General features: G+C 34.1%; 1 protein-coding gene across 1 annotated transcript; it reads left to right on the forward strand.

Annotated features, from left to right (window-relative positions):
- Nucleotides 1–2,014: 2,014 nt before the first annotated feature.
- On the forward strand, nucleotides 2,015–12,437 carry LOC111389220 (general transcription factor IIE subunit 1-like). The gene is made up of 8 exons (XM_023014111.1): nucleotides 2,015–2,164; nucleotides 3,885–4,013; nucleotides 5,188–5,297; nucleotides 5,380–5,563; nucleotides 6,582–6,779; nucleotides 9,662–9,895; nucleotides 10,104–10,308; nucleotides 12,126–12,437. The coding sequence occupies exons 1-8, from the start codon at nucleotides 2,030–2,032 to the stop codon at nucleotides 12,224–12,226; spliced, it is 1,296 nt and encodes a 431-aa protein (XP_022869879.1). The 5' UTR covers nucleotides 2,015–2,029; the 3' UTR covers nucleotides 12,227–12,437.
- The last annotated feature ends 835 nt before the right edge of the window (nucleotides 12,438–13,272 follow it).

Consider the following 13,272-nt stretch of genomic DNA (forward strand, 5'->3'; position numbering starts at 1 on the left):
GTAAATAAATAATTACTTTACCTTTTTTTTTAAAATTTAGACTATTCATATTATTTAAATAAATTTAAAAAAATAAATTAAAGATAATTTCATAAAAAAATAGAATCAACATTGTTAAATTTACAATATTTGAATTATTAAATTATATAAAAGACAAATATAAAAATTAAATAAATAATTACTTTACATTTTCAAAGATAATTTCATAATAAAAATAGAATCAACATTGCTAATTTTACAATATTTGAATTATTAAATTATATAAAAGACAAATATAAAAATTAAATAAATAATTACTTTACCTTTTTTTAAAATTTAGAGTATTCATATTATTTAAATAAATTTAAAAAAATAAATTAAAGATAATTTCATAAAAAAAATAGAATCAACATTGTTAATTTTAGAATATTCCAATTATTAAATTATATAAAAGACAAATATAAAAATTAAATAAATTTGAAATAAAAAATTAAAGATAATTTCATAAAAAAAATTTGAAAAAATGAATTAAAGATAATTTCAAAAAAAAAATAATCAACATTGTTAATTTTACAATATTTCAATTATTATATTATATTAACAATGATAAAAAAATTAAATAAATAAATAATGTAATTACTATTTAATCAAACAAAAAATTTAATTAATTACATAAATTATAAAAAAATTTAAAATTTAAAAATTTAATCTGGGCCGATAACAGTCTGGGTGAACTGTTAACAGTCGGTTGGTGCGACTGGTACCGCCCGGTGGCCGGAAAATGGCCGGAAACCGCCATTCCCGACCACTGAGCTCCAAAAAATGGCAAAAAATCACATTTCCCACACTCCAGCATGCCCACAATCTAACTACTCATGCCCATGGATCTAATTTTAACCAAAATTACTAAAGATGCTATTCTATGAAAAAAACATTCGAACTGGAGAAAAGATCAGAAAACTAACCGGTTCTTTTATTTCCACTGTAGATGATGGTCGTTGATTGCGACGTTGGTGTAACTCCGGTGGTCGGTCGGTCGGTCGAATTTCTGCACTGGTCGATCGATCGGTGAGAGATAATTCAAACAGTCTGAAAGGTAAAATAGGTTTTTACTATGAAATTTTTTTTTAACTTAATTTGTTTTTTAGGTCAAAGGCCAGTGTCAATTTTTGGTAAGAGCCATTTTTGTGTATTTCCTCGAATTTTACCTATTTCGAAATTTTTTGGGTTTTTCAATCTCGCCTTTCCCCTTCTACTGCAATTCAGAGTTTTGCTCCTCCCTTATCTCATCTTCCCATTAAATCAAAGCCCTAATCGATACCCAGTGGAGAATCTCTCCAGTGAGACTGAGCTATTTCCGGTTGTTAATTTCTCTCCAAATCCGGCCAAGGATTTTGAGATCTTTCTTCTCCGACTTATTTGACTTTCAATTAATCAGGTAAAAACACCAAATGTATCTATATAATATATTATGCTGCATGAACTTTTATATGGGTATATTTTTGGGTACTTCATGGTTTAAGATGTTTTTGCAGGCTTGGATCTTAATTCTTTATCTAATTTATGAAAAATACCATCATGTCCATCTCTATTAAGTTTCGGGAAAGACAATTCAACATTTTGGCGTCTCTACATTCCTCTATGCTGTTGTAAATGTAAAACTCGTCAATATAACGAAGTCTCTATCGTTGTGGATTTTCAATACGCAGACATGTAGTAGTTGGTGAAATATTCAAGNATGATGATAGAAGGGATCTCTATATTTTGTGTTATATTATGAATGTTTGTCATATGTACAACAATAACAGATTAAGCTTATTTCGAATAAACTCGGGATGGGCTATAATAATGCTTTTTTGCTACTCACTCTGCATGGATGGATAGATATGTTATTTATTTGAAGTGTCTATATGCTGAGATATCAATAGATGTTTTGTTTGGTAGTTACAGTCGAATTACTTCATTCTAGTTATCTATCTTATTTTTGGCTCTTTTATGTATGTGTGGAACATGTGTTATTTATGTATTATAACCCACAAAGCTCTAAATTATGTTCTATTTTAGACGTCAGTGGGTAAGGGAAGAAGATTTGGCTAAGGACTTGAAGCTACACTCGAAGCAACTTCGTCGGACTTTGAGATTCTTTGAAGAAGAAAAACTGGTCACTAGGGATCACAGGAAGGAGGTCTGTTTTGAGGGTTCAGTGATAAGGCCCAAATCCTTTTGTTCCCTTTTAATATTCTACTGGATGCTAGTTTGGTTTTTGTTTTTGTTTATGTTTATCCTTAACTATCTTCCAGTGTTTGCTAATCCTATTAGGGTCAGTTTGGTATAACTTTTGAAAAGTTAAAAAGGAGCTTTTGATACACAAAAGCTACTTTTGGACCTGTTTGACTATTTATGTCCTTTAAAAGTATTTATGGAAAAGGAAGTTGTTTTAAAAATTAGTTTCAAAAAACAAATTATGGCACCAAGAAGCAAAAGCAAAGTAAAAGTCATGCCAAACAAGTCCTTAAACCGCTGTTTGGTTTGAATTAAAATCAAATTAAAATCCTACTTCAAGTTAACGATTAATTTAAACCATACATTTTATTGGACACATAACTTTTTCAACCTCAAAATTCTTTAAACTTTTATCAAAATCTACTAAAAATATGATTTTAAGCAACACCAAATAGGGGCTTATAAACTTTTGATGATTTTCTTAAGTTGTTTTGCATTGTATTAACATTTAGAAATTGTATTTTGTAACAGTCATCTGTTTTTTGGGTTTTCGACGTGTCATGTTGTTTGGTAGACTTGATCTTTTGTTTTAACCTTAGAGCCCGCATGACATTATGCACGGAGAGTTCAAACTTGCATTTGTGTTCCAACACAACCTAAAGGGTAAAACGCTAGAGGTCACCTAACTTTTTTCTATCCTTCCCAAACTCGTTTGAATTTGGTCACCAACGATTATTTTGCAGCAAAATTTAGTGGCCTTTCCTCTGTGGTAAACGATTTTCTTTCGTAACCTGTGCAGCTGTTAATAAGGGCTCGTTAGTTGCCCAATTGTGCTATAATCACATGTTTTGACTTGTGAAAGTTTTATATTAAAACTGCAAGTTTGCATCGCTTTTCAAACAATGTTGCAAACTAAAAACACGAGGAACCCACACAAGAAAATCCATCTGCCATGTAGAAAAGAACCCTAATCTTGTGATGGAATCTTTATTGGTGACCAAATTGAAATGAAGTTGAAACTTCAGTGATGAGTTTGGAAACAAAAAAGTTTTGAGTGACTAAAATGAACTTTGCTCAACGTTGGGTTATCTCCATTCTTTCTCCCCAACCTTAATGATGTTTGTCAGTCCAGTCCAGATATGTTACTATTTGAGCTATGCGAATGTGAAATAACGCATTCCAAAATTGAACTTGGATCTGCTTTTGCTGCAAACCTGAACCATCATCCCTTATTAATGTTACCCCACATGGTATGCTTTCAGGTTTAATTCATGTGTAGCTGCACTTGCTACCCTTGAACAGTTACAGCAAAAACACGGCTCCACTTGCTAACAAATTTTTTTATTTATTCTCATAAACAGTTGCTATTAAATATTATTTAAGGTATAATTAGAAGTGAAGGATTTAATGTAAAAATTTTGCACCAAACATCTTCACACTCATTTCTAAGAACAACTCAAAATTGATTCCTAAAATGCTGTCAGTAGGTTCAAAATCAATTTCTGTTAACTTACTACCAAGGTTTTACTTCGTTTTCTCAAAGCTTGTTGATTTTATTTGCAAATTTAATGGTTCAATGGCGATCTTTATTAGTTGTGAAATATGTCTTGCTCTGTAGTTAGCTTTAGCCATTTGTTGTCTGTTATGCTGTTTCTAATATTCCCTCATTAATATTGTTGTAGACTGCAAAAGGTGCAAAAATATACAGTGCTGCTGTAGCTGCCACGGGAGATGGTCAACCGGGTGGAAGAGAAGGAGATGAAAAACTTAAGCTGCATACTCATTCATATTGTTGCCTGGATTATGCACAGGTTTGTAGCTCTGCTTCCTCCCCCTGCTGGCTGTACAAAAGAAATACATAACAGGTTCAAAGGAATGAGTTGAGCTAACCAAATTCCAATTCAACCTCAATTTCTAAATAATGCCTTGAACCATGAATGACAGTTTACTGTTAATAAGCCGAAATATCGCCATCTGGATAGTTTTTAAATAATTGAAATAAATCAATTCAGTGCTTTAGAAAAGAATTGAGTTTCTCTAAGCTAGGATCTAAGAGTTTCTCTGGTACAAAGTTATTCCTGAATCTTGACAAATTCTCAGCTATTAGGAGCCTTATCAAGCACCAGTCCTCCTCAAGTCCACTTTAAGTTTTTACTTTGAATGATTAAAGCAAAAAATAAATAAATAAACAAAATAAAAGAAGAAACGATAGTAAAGCTGAAGGAATCATCAGGAGAAATAAAGATTAAAAACACCAAGAGAGTGGGAGATGGGGAGTGGAAAGGAAGGTGGAAGACAGAAGACCAGAGAAATGAATGGCATAAGAGATGGAAGACAGAGCAGGATTAATTTGCTATTAGGTAATGGTTGCCAAGGTTCAAAATACTCTTTTTTGAGGGTCATATTTGACCGTTGTGCATTTTCCAGCTCTTGCATTCTTTCTTCAACTTGGATAGCAACATGGTGCAAGAATAGATGAAATCTGGGCCCTGGGATCAAGAGGGTATAAATAAGACACAATCGCTTACCGTGTTAAAGCATCCGATTATTTTGCATTGAGTGTAGTAGAGTAGGTTCATGTACTAGTTTGGAAGTTGATATTTTGATCTCTTATCAACTGAAATTCCTAATTTATGCCGCATTGGAAAATTTAGTTGCATACCTGTTCCTTCTGGTGAAATTTTTCTATGTTAGATGGCTTAATGCGGCTTTCTATTTACATTTCATGAAATTGGTCGGTTATTGAATGTGATGATGTTAAATGTTAATTTCTGTTCTCAGGTTTTGAACAATTCATTCTTATTTAGCCCTTGTTCAGTGGGAATTAAAATTCTATTTTTACTAAATTTTGATAGAAGTTAATGGTTGAAAAGTTGTGGAACCCATAAAATATGTGATTGAAATGAATTGTTGACTTTGATTTAAATTAAAATCTAGAGTTTAATTGGTATCAAGCAGGGGCTTAGTTCTAATTATCTATTGTAGATATATGATGTGGTAAGATACAGATTACACCGCATGAAGAAAAAGCTAAAGGATGAGCTAGAAAGCAAGAACACCGTTCAGGAGTACATATGCCCCAATTGCAGTAAAAGGTATATGTTTCCGCTACTGTCATGTCTTCTCTTTGAGTCCCCTTTTTGTTTATTTCATAACTGATTGGAAGCGTAAGTCCAGATACACTGCTCTGGATGCGCTCCGGTTGATTTCCCCACACGATGAATATTTTCACTGTGAAAGTTGCGATGGGGTACTTGTGGCTGAAGCTGACAAACTAGCTGCCCAAGAACTGGGAGATGGAGATGACAATGCTAGGAGACGGCGCCATGAAAAGTTGAAAGATATGCTACAAAATATGGAGGTTTGTCCTTGTGAAGATTATATATGCCAACAACATATAGCAATCCATATGGGAAGCTAACTAAATGCAACATGACCCTATAAACTATATTTTGGTCAGGATTATTCTCTCCTGAACCTAACACTGCCAGACTGCCCATTCTCGGGCTTGTTGCGGGCATAATTGTATTCATATAATTTCTCATAGGTGTAGTAAAATATCCACAAAAATATTATTCTCGATTGCAAGTTACCTTTTGTATAATATATTCTAAGAGATTGTTCTTTTATTCGCTAATCCGTCTGAGTTTGGGCGGGTGTATGGTATTTTGAGATTTTTTAAAACCTCTCATGGTTGCATGGTACATAATTATTTATTTCATATATAGCTTAATACTCATGGTGTTCTCATAGATCGTGATCAGTAAAACTTAGTTCATTGTGAGGTAATGTTTCCTAATTTGCCAATGCCTTTAATCAAGTTTGTATTAGTATTTGCTCTTAAATGGAAAGCCAAACGAAGATCATGTTGGAGTAAATTTCTGCATGTAGCTCGGTCACATCAAATCAGTTGAAATAGTGCTCTATTATGAAGACGAAATGTAGGTCAGCACTTGAATGTCCTTTTGATGATAAAGTGAGGATAGGTCATCCTGTGGGAGGATGAACAAATGGGAACCATGGAATGTTAGTCTATTTGCATTGAGTGGAACTCTCGGGTTTCATGCTTTAGTTCTTCAATATTGCGGGTGTGATAATGACCTAGGGTAGCCAAATGGATTCAGGAGATGCCTTCTTGCTTTTTGCTATTCTGAACTTGTCATGAATGCTGTTGTCATAAACTATCTGAGACACAACCAGCTTCGTAGACATTACTAACATGAGCATCTGTGTGCCATAATTCGTTCACTAAATTGTACAATTTTTCCATTGATAGTTGAAAACCATTTCAATCTCTATTTTTTTTCAAATGCATTGTCTGGATTTTGTGCCTTCCATGCCTTTTCCTTGAATCAATTTTTTTTTTTAATGGAGTACAGGAACAACTGAAACCATTGATGGATCAACTTGGAAGAGTGAAGGACTTGACTGTACCTGAATTTGGAAGCCTTCAAGCTTGGGAACTTCAGAATGCTGTCGGTCGAGCAGCAAATGGAGATCATGAGAATGATCCTTCTAAATCTTCTCAGGGGTTTGGATTTGGTGGAACACCTATGCCCTATGTTGGAGAGACAAAGGTGACTAGCTCCTCAGCATTTTACCCTTTTACTTACAAGATTACCAATTTCTTATGTTATTCTTGTTTTTATTTTCACTTACCTGAGCAAAGTGGGGAGTTGAAAATGAAGCATGGGTTACATATCTCGATGTCCGTGTTGGGCGCACTGATCATAATATCTAATTAAAGATAGTCTAATTGAAGCACACAAAATAACTGTCGTATAACCCAGGAAGGCATGGAGATACATAACCTATATTTCCCATCGTGTTAGATTTATAACGAAAATAACTCCTTGATCATAAACAGCTCTGGAATGTTTGTGAACTTCAACATGACGACAATAGTTTACGACATTATATGTTAACGGTCTAAGTATACAACTCAAAACATGATTCTCAAACTATAACAGTTAGCTTCCAAATCATAGCCTCAACAGGTCTACCTTCATGTATCCAGAGCTTCAAAGCTTAGGAGTTCTTGTCAATCGGCAATGAGACTATGGAATAACCGATCTTTGGTGCTCATAATGCAAAACTAAAGGCTCCATAAGTAAAGACATTGCACAGGTTTGAAATGAATATGAATTTGACTATCATAAGAGTACATTTCATGGGATCATAAAAAATAAAAATAAAAATAAAAATAAAAATAAAAAATCATCTTTTTATAGGAGAGAATATACGCATCAATATGGTTTAAATTTTTGTCTTGAAATCATTTCTTACTCCTCTTCACCATTACTATGCTCATGCAACGCCATTCCAATTATAATGGCCAACATCATTACATAACATGACCCAAGATTGCCTTAGGTCATCTTGCTTCCTTATCTCTCATGATATCTCTGAGAAGTTATCTCACACCTTAACGTTCTAATTTATTGAACGTCATTTATGCCTTCAGTGTCATAGCAAAAGGGTAAAAATATTTCTCGTGGAACTCGTGTTTTGTTGTTCAAAACATCATTGTAAATGCTAGGATTTTTCACCAATCATGTTCGTGCTCGTGCAAATTGGATTATTTATCATGTCATCTAGTATATGAAGTCATATTAACAGAAAGCATATAACATATTAAGAAGGGGAAATTGAGTTATTAGTCTTCATGTTATTGTTGCAATACCATGTTTGTTCCCAAGCTTTAGAAAGAGAAAATCAGTTGCCAACCTTTTATTATAATTGCACAATTAGTCACAACTCCCAACAATGAAAATTGTCCAAATATCTACAGAATCATCATGTGGCCCTAGCATATCCAACTCTTTAAAATTTGGTTTTGCTTCCCAACTTGAACTAGTGCCCTAAGATTTGAAGTGAGACGTTTCCATGAGGCCCACATTATAATGTAAAAATGTCTGAATGCTTCCGAATATTGAGTACTCACGTGCAACTATAGTGAAAGGTTGGGGACCAACTATGCAAGTGCAAGCTTTCGTACACATCCTTGTCGATTCATTTAATAATGTGCTTGTATCTTCCTTTCCCATGCATACAAATTTCACATATGAACATATAACATACTTATAATTACGAGGAAAGAGTTGAAAAAACAACACCAAAATCATGAGGAACTAATTTTGCAAAACCAACATTAGTTTTATGTAATAACCCTTCCTTTGTCTTCTTTTTCACAATCACTCGAAACCGTCTTTAAGAGCTTAGGATTGAAGAATAAAGGAATGCAAAATAAAGTTTGAAGGTCATGCAAGGTGAGAAATCTTGTTACTAGAGATGATAAAAGGCTTATATAAGGAGTGGGAAAAACAAGCTTGTAGTGTCCCTAAGCTTTTTAGTTGAATTAGATTTTTCACTGAAACTTCTAAGGCCCGATCCAGTGTTTTCATCCTGTTTTTGACATAATTGTAAATCTCTAATCTTTTCCACTTGCACATAAATTCACTTAAATGTTGTCCCAATTATTTTCCAACTGTATTTTTGGTTTATCACACGATCCCTTTCCCAATCCCAATGCAATGACTAAAAAGAGATCTAAAAACCTCGTATAAATAAATGATGCTATCTAGCACCATTAGTTTATGTGGCATAATATAGTAGGTTCTATTAGAGGTAGAATTGTGTGACTTATTAAATTATACATATTATTTTGATGTCACTTAGTTGTTGAGAATTAGAAATCCTAATTCTATTCTTTTGAGAATAATCAATATGCAGAAAGAAATAAAGATACACTAGATTTATAGAGGTTCATCTCAATGCGAAACTATGTCCTTTTCTGCCATTGCAATAATTCACTATGATGAAAAGAAGTTTAGGAGAGAATTGCATCGTCTCTAACCTCTCTCTCTTTTTATGAAGGTTATATAGCCTAAGAATATTATTGGTTATTGTCAAATTTTGGGTGAGGGAAAGAGTTTATGCCTCTTTATTGTCTAATCATGTATTTCTTGTAAAGTAGTTTTCTAGGGCGCTAGTCTTTGAATTTTGATATATATACTCAATCTGTATGAATATGTCAAAGCACGCTTGCTATGTTAAATTTGGATTTTCCTGCAAAAGTCCAGGAGAAATATGTACCTGATCTGTCTGAATTCTGTTAGTCTGATTATGTCATGTCGTGAGGTTTAGGGGAGTCTTATTGGTACTATTATTGTGTTATGACAGCTGATACAGTGAAGTCGAAAGCATAAGTTGAAGCATGGGAGTGTTTCTGTATACTAAAAAAATTTAATAATAATAATTAGCTGATGTGTTTGATTTGTTTTCTTTTGAAATAAGAATGACACGGATTGTATTACACTTTATAATTGTTCTTGGCAGTTTCTTATTAGAGGACTACTAATAGTTATGATGGAAGCATTTTATCATGTATGTGATTGTAAGAAACTATTATTGACATGAAAGAAATTCAGATGTTGAATGCCGAAACTTGTTTTGGCAGGTTGAAGTTGCTTTCTCCGGTATTGATGGAAAAGGAGAGAACATTAAATTGGAGAATGGAAATGCACCTGTGAAAGTTTTGCCTCCTTGGATGATAAGGAAAGGGATGAAACTTACAGATGAGCAGCGTGGAGAGACCCAGCAAGAGGCAAAGTTGGCTGGTGGTTCAACAGCTGTAGAATCATCCGATGACAAAAAACCTACAGATGAAAAAGATGACGTGAAGAATATACAGGTTTGTTTAGATTTACAAACTTCTTGTTTTTCTTTTCCTTTCAGTTTTCTTATATACTTTGTATATAAGGATTCCATGTATGCCATCATCAATTCCTACTCTTCTTTGTAACCTTGTATTCTCTATTTCGATAAATAAAAAAATGGGTAAAGTTTTTTATGATTATAATGTTCTCAAGATCTTATTTGAGATTTTCTGTATATTATAGGATGAATATGTTAAAGCTTACTATGCTGCTTTGCTTACGCGGCAACGTGAACAACAAGCACATGATGACAACCAACAACAAATGTCAAATGCGGTCACCTCTAATGGGGTTGCCATCCCCACTGAGCGCCAAGTTGGCATGAAGTCGAAGCGTGGGGATGAGTTTGAGGGAGATGATGTTGAATGGGATGAGGAACCTCCTGCAGGTATTATCAACATGCATTTAACTTTATTTTGTAGCGCACCGTTGGGAATAATTATTTTGCCTTCCAGGTTCCTATTTTAACTTATTTTACACATATTTTGGACTTTGGAGATGGTGATATGTATGCTTTGACACAAGAAACAAAGTAAAATTAGATACAATCTTTAAAATTCAGATTTTTAAAATATCTCTAACTGTCTAGCTGGTGTAGATATCCCCCGTTGTGTCGTATCTGAAATTAAATAAAACACTTGTTGCAATGAGTCAAAATATTATTAGTAGTTTCGCGTTATATTTTTTAAATACAGGATTTTTACAAATTACTCCTACATATGCATGAAGTTTGACTTGCTCATTTGGTGACAGAAAAATGTGAAAGTCTTGTAATAATATCCATGCGGCATGGAAGAAATTTTTAGGGAAATTACAGTAGCGGTTCCTAACTTTTTCAATTTTTGCACACTTTATCTTAACCTTTAATTTGTGCCAACGAACGTTCCTTACCTTTCAGAAATATGCAGATGGGGTACAAACGGATGGAAACCATCCATCTGATTGTTAGTTGATCAAAAAAATTTGATTTTGACCAAATTTGGTAAGGGCAAAATGGTAATTCCATAAAATTAACATAAAATAATTAAAAAGGAAACCCCAAATCCCCCCATCCCCCACTCTCTAATGAAAAAACCCGGAAGTCGGGGATTTACCTTTCCCTTCTTCCCCACTCCCACCCACACAGTGGTTGAAATCGCCATCCAAAGGCCGACTATCGCAACCACATCACAATGCCGCCACCTTCACTCAAAGATCACAATGCTGTCATCTGTAAGGCTGGTGCCACCACCCAAATCAGATTTTTCTTTCATAAATCTGTTGGAGCTTTGTAATAGCTTTGACTTTTATTTTTCCATTTTATGAGATTCGATTGTGGCTGTGTGGGATTTGACAATCATTAGTGATGGCGGCGATTGGCTTGATTCTTAGATCTTTGGTGTTGATTTTGGGGTTTGTCAATTTTAAAATAAAAAATGGATTGGTGGGTTTTTGCGGAATTTTGAGGTGTTTCGAAATTGCAGAGGATTTGATAACCATTTCACTCGTGGCTGTGGGTTTTTGTTGTGCTGGTTGTTGCGGGTTAAGATGGTGGTGGTGGTATCGATTTGAGTGCAACATCGTGTGGGTGGCGAAGGTGGATGAGTTTTCTTGATTTATTTTTGAATAAGGTGTGAGTTTTCTTGGTTTTATTTTCAAATGAATAATGGCAAATATGGTGGCGGTGGAGGGTGCTAGAATTGGTAGTGGGTGGTCGTGGTGGTGGTAGTATGGGTCAAAGGTGGTGTGGTGACTGTTTTCGGTAAGGCTTGTCGGAGAAGAAGGATATAGGTGGTTTTGATTGGGGGGTGGGGGAGGTGTTCTTGGTTTTTTATATTTTTCCCTAATTTTGTTTGATTTTTTATAATATGGAATTAACTAAGTTACCATTTTGCTCTTACCAATTTTGGTCAAATTTAAATTTTTTGGTCAACTAACGGTCAAATGGATGGTTTCCATCCGTTTGGATTCCAGCTGCATATTTTTGAAAGGTTAAGGACGTTTGTTGGCACAAATTGAAGGTTATGGTAAAGTCTGAAAAATTGAAAATGATAGGGACCACTGCCGCAATTTTCCCAAATTTTTATGTTCTTTATTTAACTTTTTTTTTGCTTTTTATTGTTTCTCCTTGGCATCGGGTGTCTTCGTACTTTATCCTCTTGAAAGATAACATACAATCTGGTCTTGTAGATACGCTATTCAAGTTATGAGTACGCTTTATTTCAGGTAACACAGCCAAGAATTTCAAAGTTAACGACTTAAATGTGGAAGCAGAAGCTTCAGACGGGGATGAGGACGAGGATGATATTGACTGGGAGGAAGGTTGAAGGATTCACCAGGTCACATGGTTCCAAATATGTATGCTGCGTTTGGCGTTATTAATCATGTTTTATACTGTAAAAGTTTATGAAAGTTAGATGGACTCTATTTATGATAGAGTCGAATACTCGATGCCGGTAATCGACAGACTATTTTTTAAGAGTTTTGACTTGATCAATTGACTATTCCAAGGCATCAAATTATGACTTTCCCTAGGAATTCTTATCTCAGTTTGTTAAAGTCGAGTACAAATTACAAAAATTAGGCAACTAGAAGAAATTCTTGTAGTGAAGGAATCTTCTGAAGATTTACCAAGTTCACTGCCGGATAGGGAAATATAACTTTATATAGATTTAATTCCTGGAACCATTCTAATTTCAAGGACACCTTTCCCGTTGAGTTAAAAGAGCGCGAGTCTAGTTACATGAATTATTATCAAAAGGTTTTATTTGCCCTAGATTTTTGCCTTTGAGAGCTTCAGTTCTATTTGTTAAAAAGAAAGATGGAACGATGCGATTGTGTATAGATTATCGAGGTCACAATCAAAACCTAATATCTTTTACCTTGCATTGATGGTTTAGTCGATTTGTTACGAGCAGCATTGGTATCTACTAAAATCAATTTTAGGTTGGGATATCATCGGCCAAAAATAAAAATTGAAGATGTGTGTTAGACAAAATTTTTAGTACTAGTTATGGGCATTAAGGACTTTGAGTGATGTTGTTTGGTTTAACAAATGCCCCTGCATGCTTCATGGACCTTATGAATCAAGTTTTTAAAGTATTCTTGGATAAATTGTCATTATCTTCATTGATGATTTTTTGAAATGTGGAAGAATGAGGATATTGATGCTCTAAGAATCTCTTTTCTAATTGATACTGGCATCACGTTTTTATGTAGTGAGAAATGGACAGGGCCGTACCTGTGCTTTGTGGGGTTTGAGGTGAACTTCGAAATTTGGGCCCTAGGTCCTAAGTCGTAGCAAACAATCCCTTTTTTTAAAAAATAAAATAAAATAATTAGAAGTTTACGGAATTAAATTTGTTAACTTAAA

The sequence above is a fragment of the Olea europaea genome, unplaced genomic scaffold (assembly GCF_002742605.1).
Source record: "Olea europaea var. sylvestris unplaced genomic scaffold, O_europaea_v1 scaffold571, whole genome shotgun sequence".
Lineage (NCBI taxonomy): Eukaryota > Viridiplantae > Streptophyta > Magnoliopsida > Lamiales > Oleaceae > Olea > Olea europaea.

What these genes read in the sequence shown, in the direction of transcription:
- LOC111389220 (XM_023014111.1), top strand. Translation starts at nt 2,030, where the DNA reads ATGTTCTATTTTAGACGTCAGTGGGTAAGGGAAGAAGATTTGGCTAAG. An exon ending in TGCCCCAATTGCAGTAAAAG is followed by an intron (nt 5,298 to 5,379) that starts GTATATGTTTCC and finishes GCGTAAGTCCAG; the next exon opens with ATACACTGCTCTGGATGCGC. An exon ending in GGATGAGGAACCTCCTGCAG is followed by an intron (nt 10,309 to 12,125) that starts GTATTATCAACA and finishes GCTTTATTTCAG; the next exon opens with GTAACACAGCCAAGAATTTC.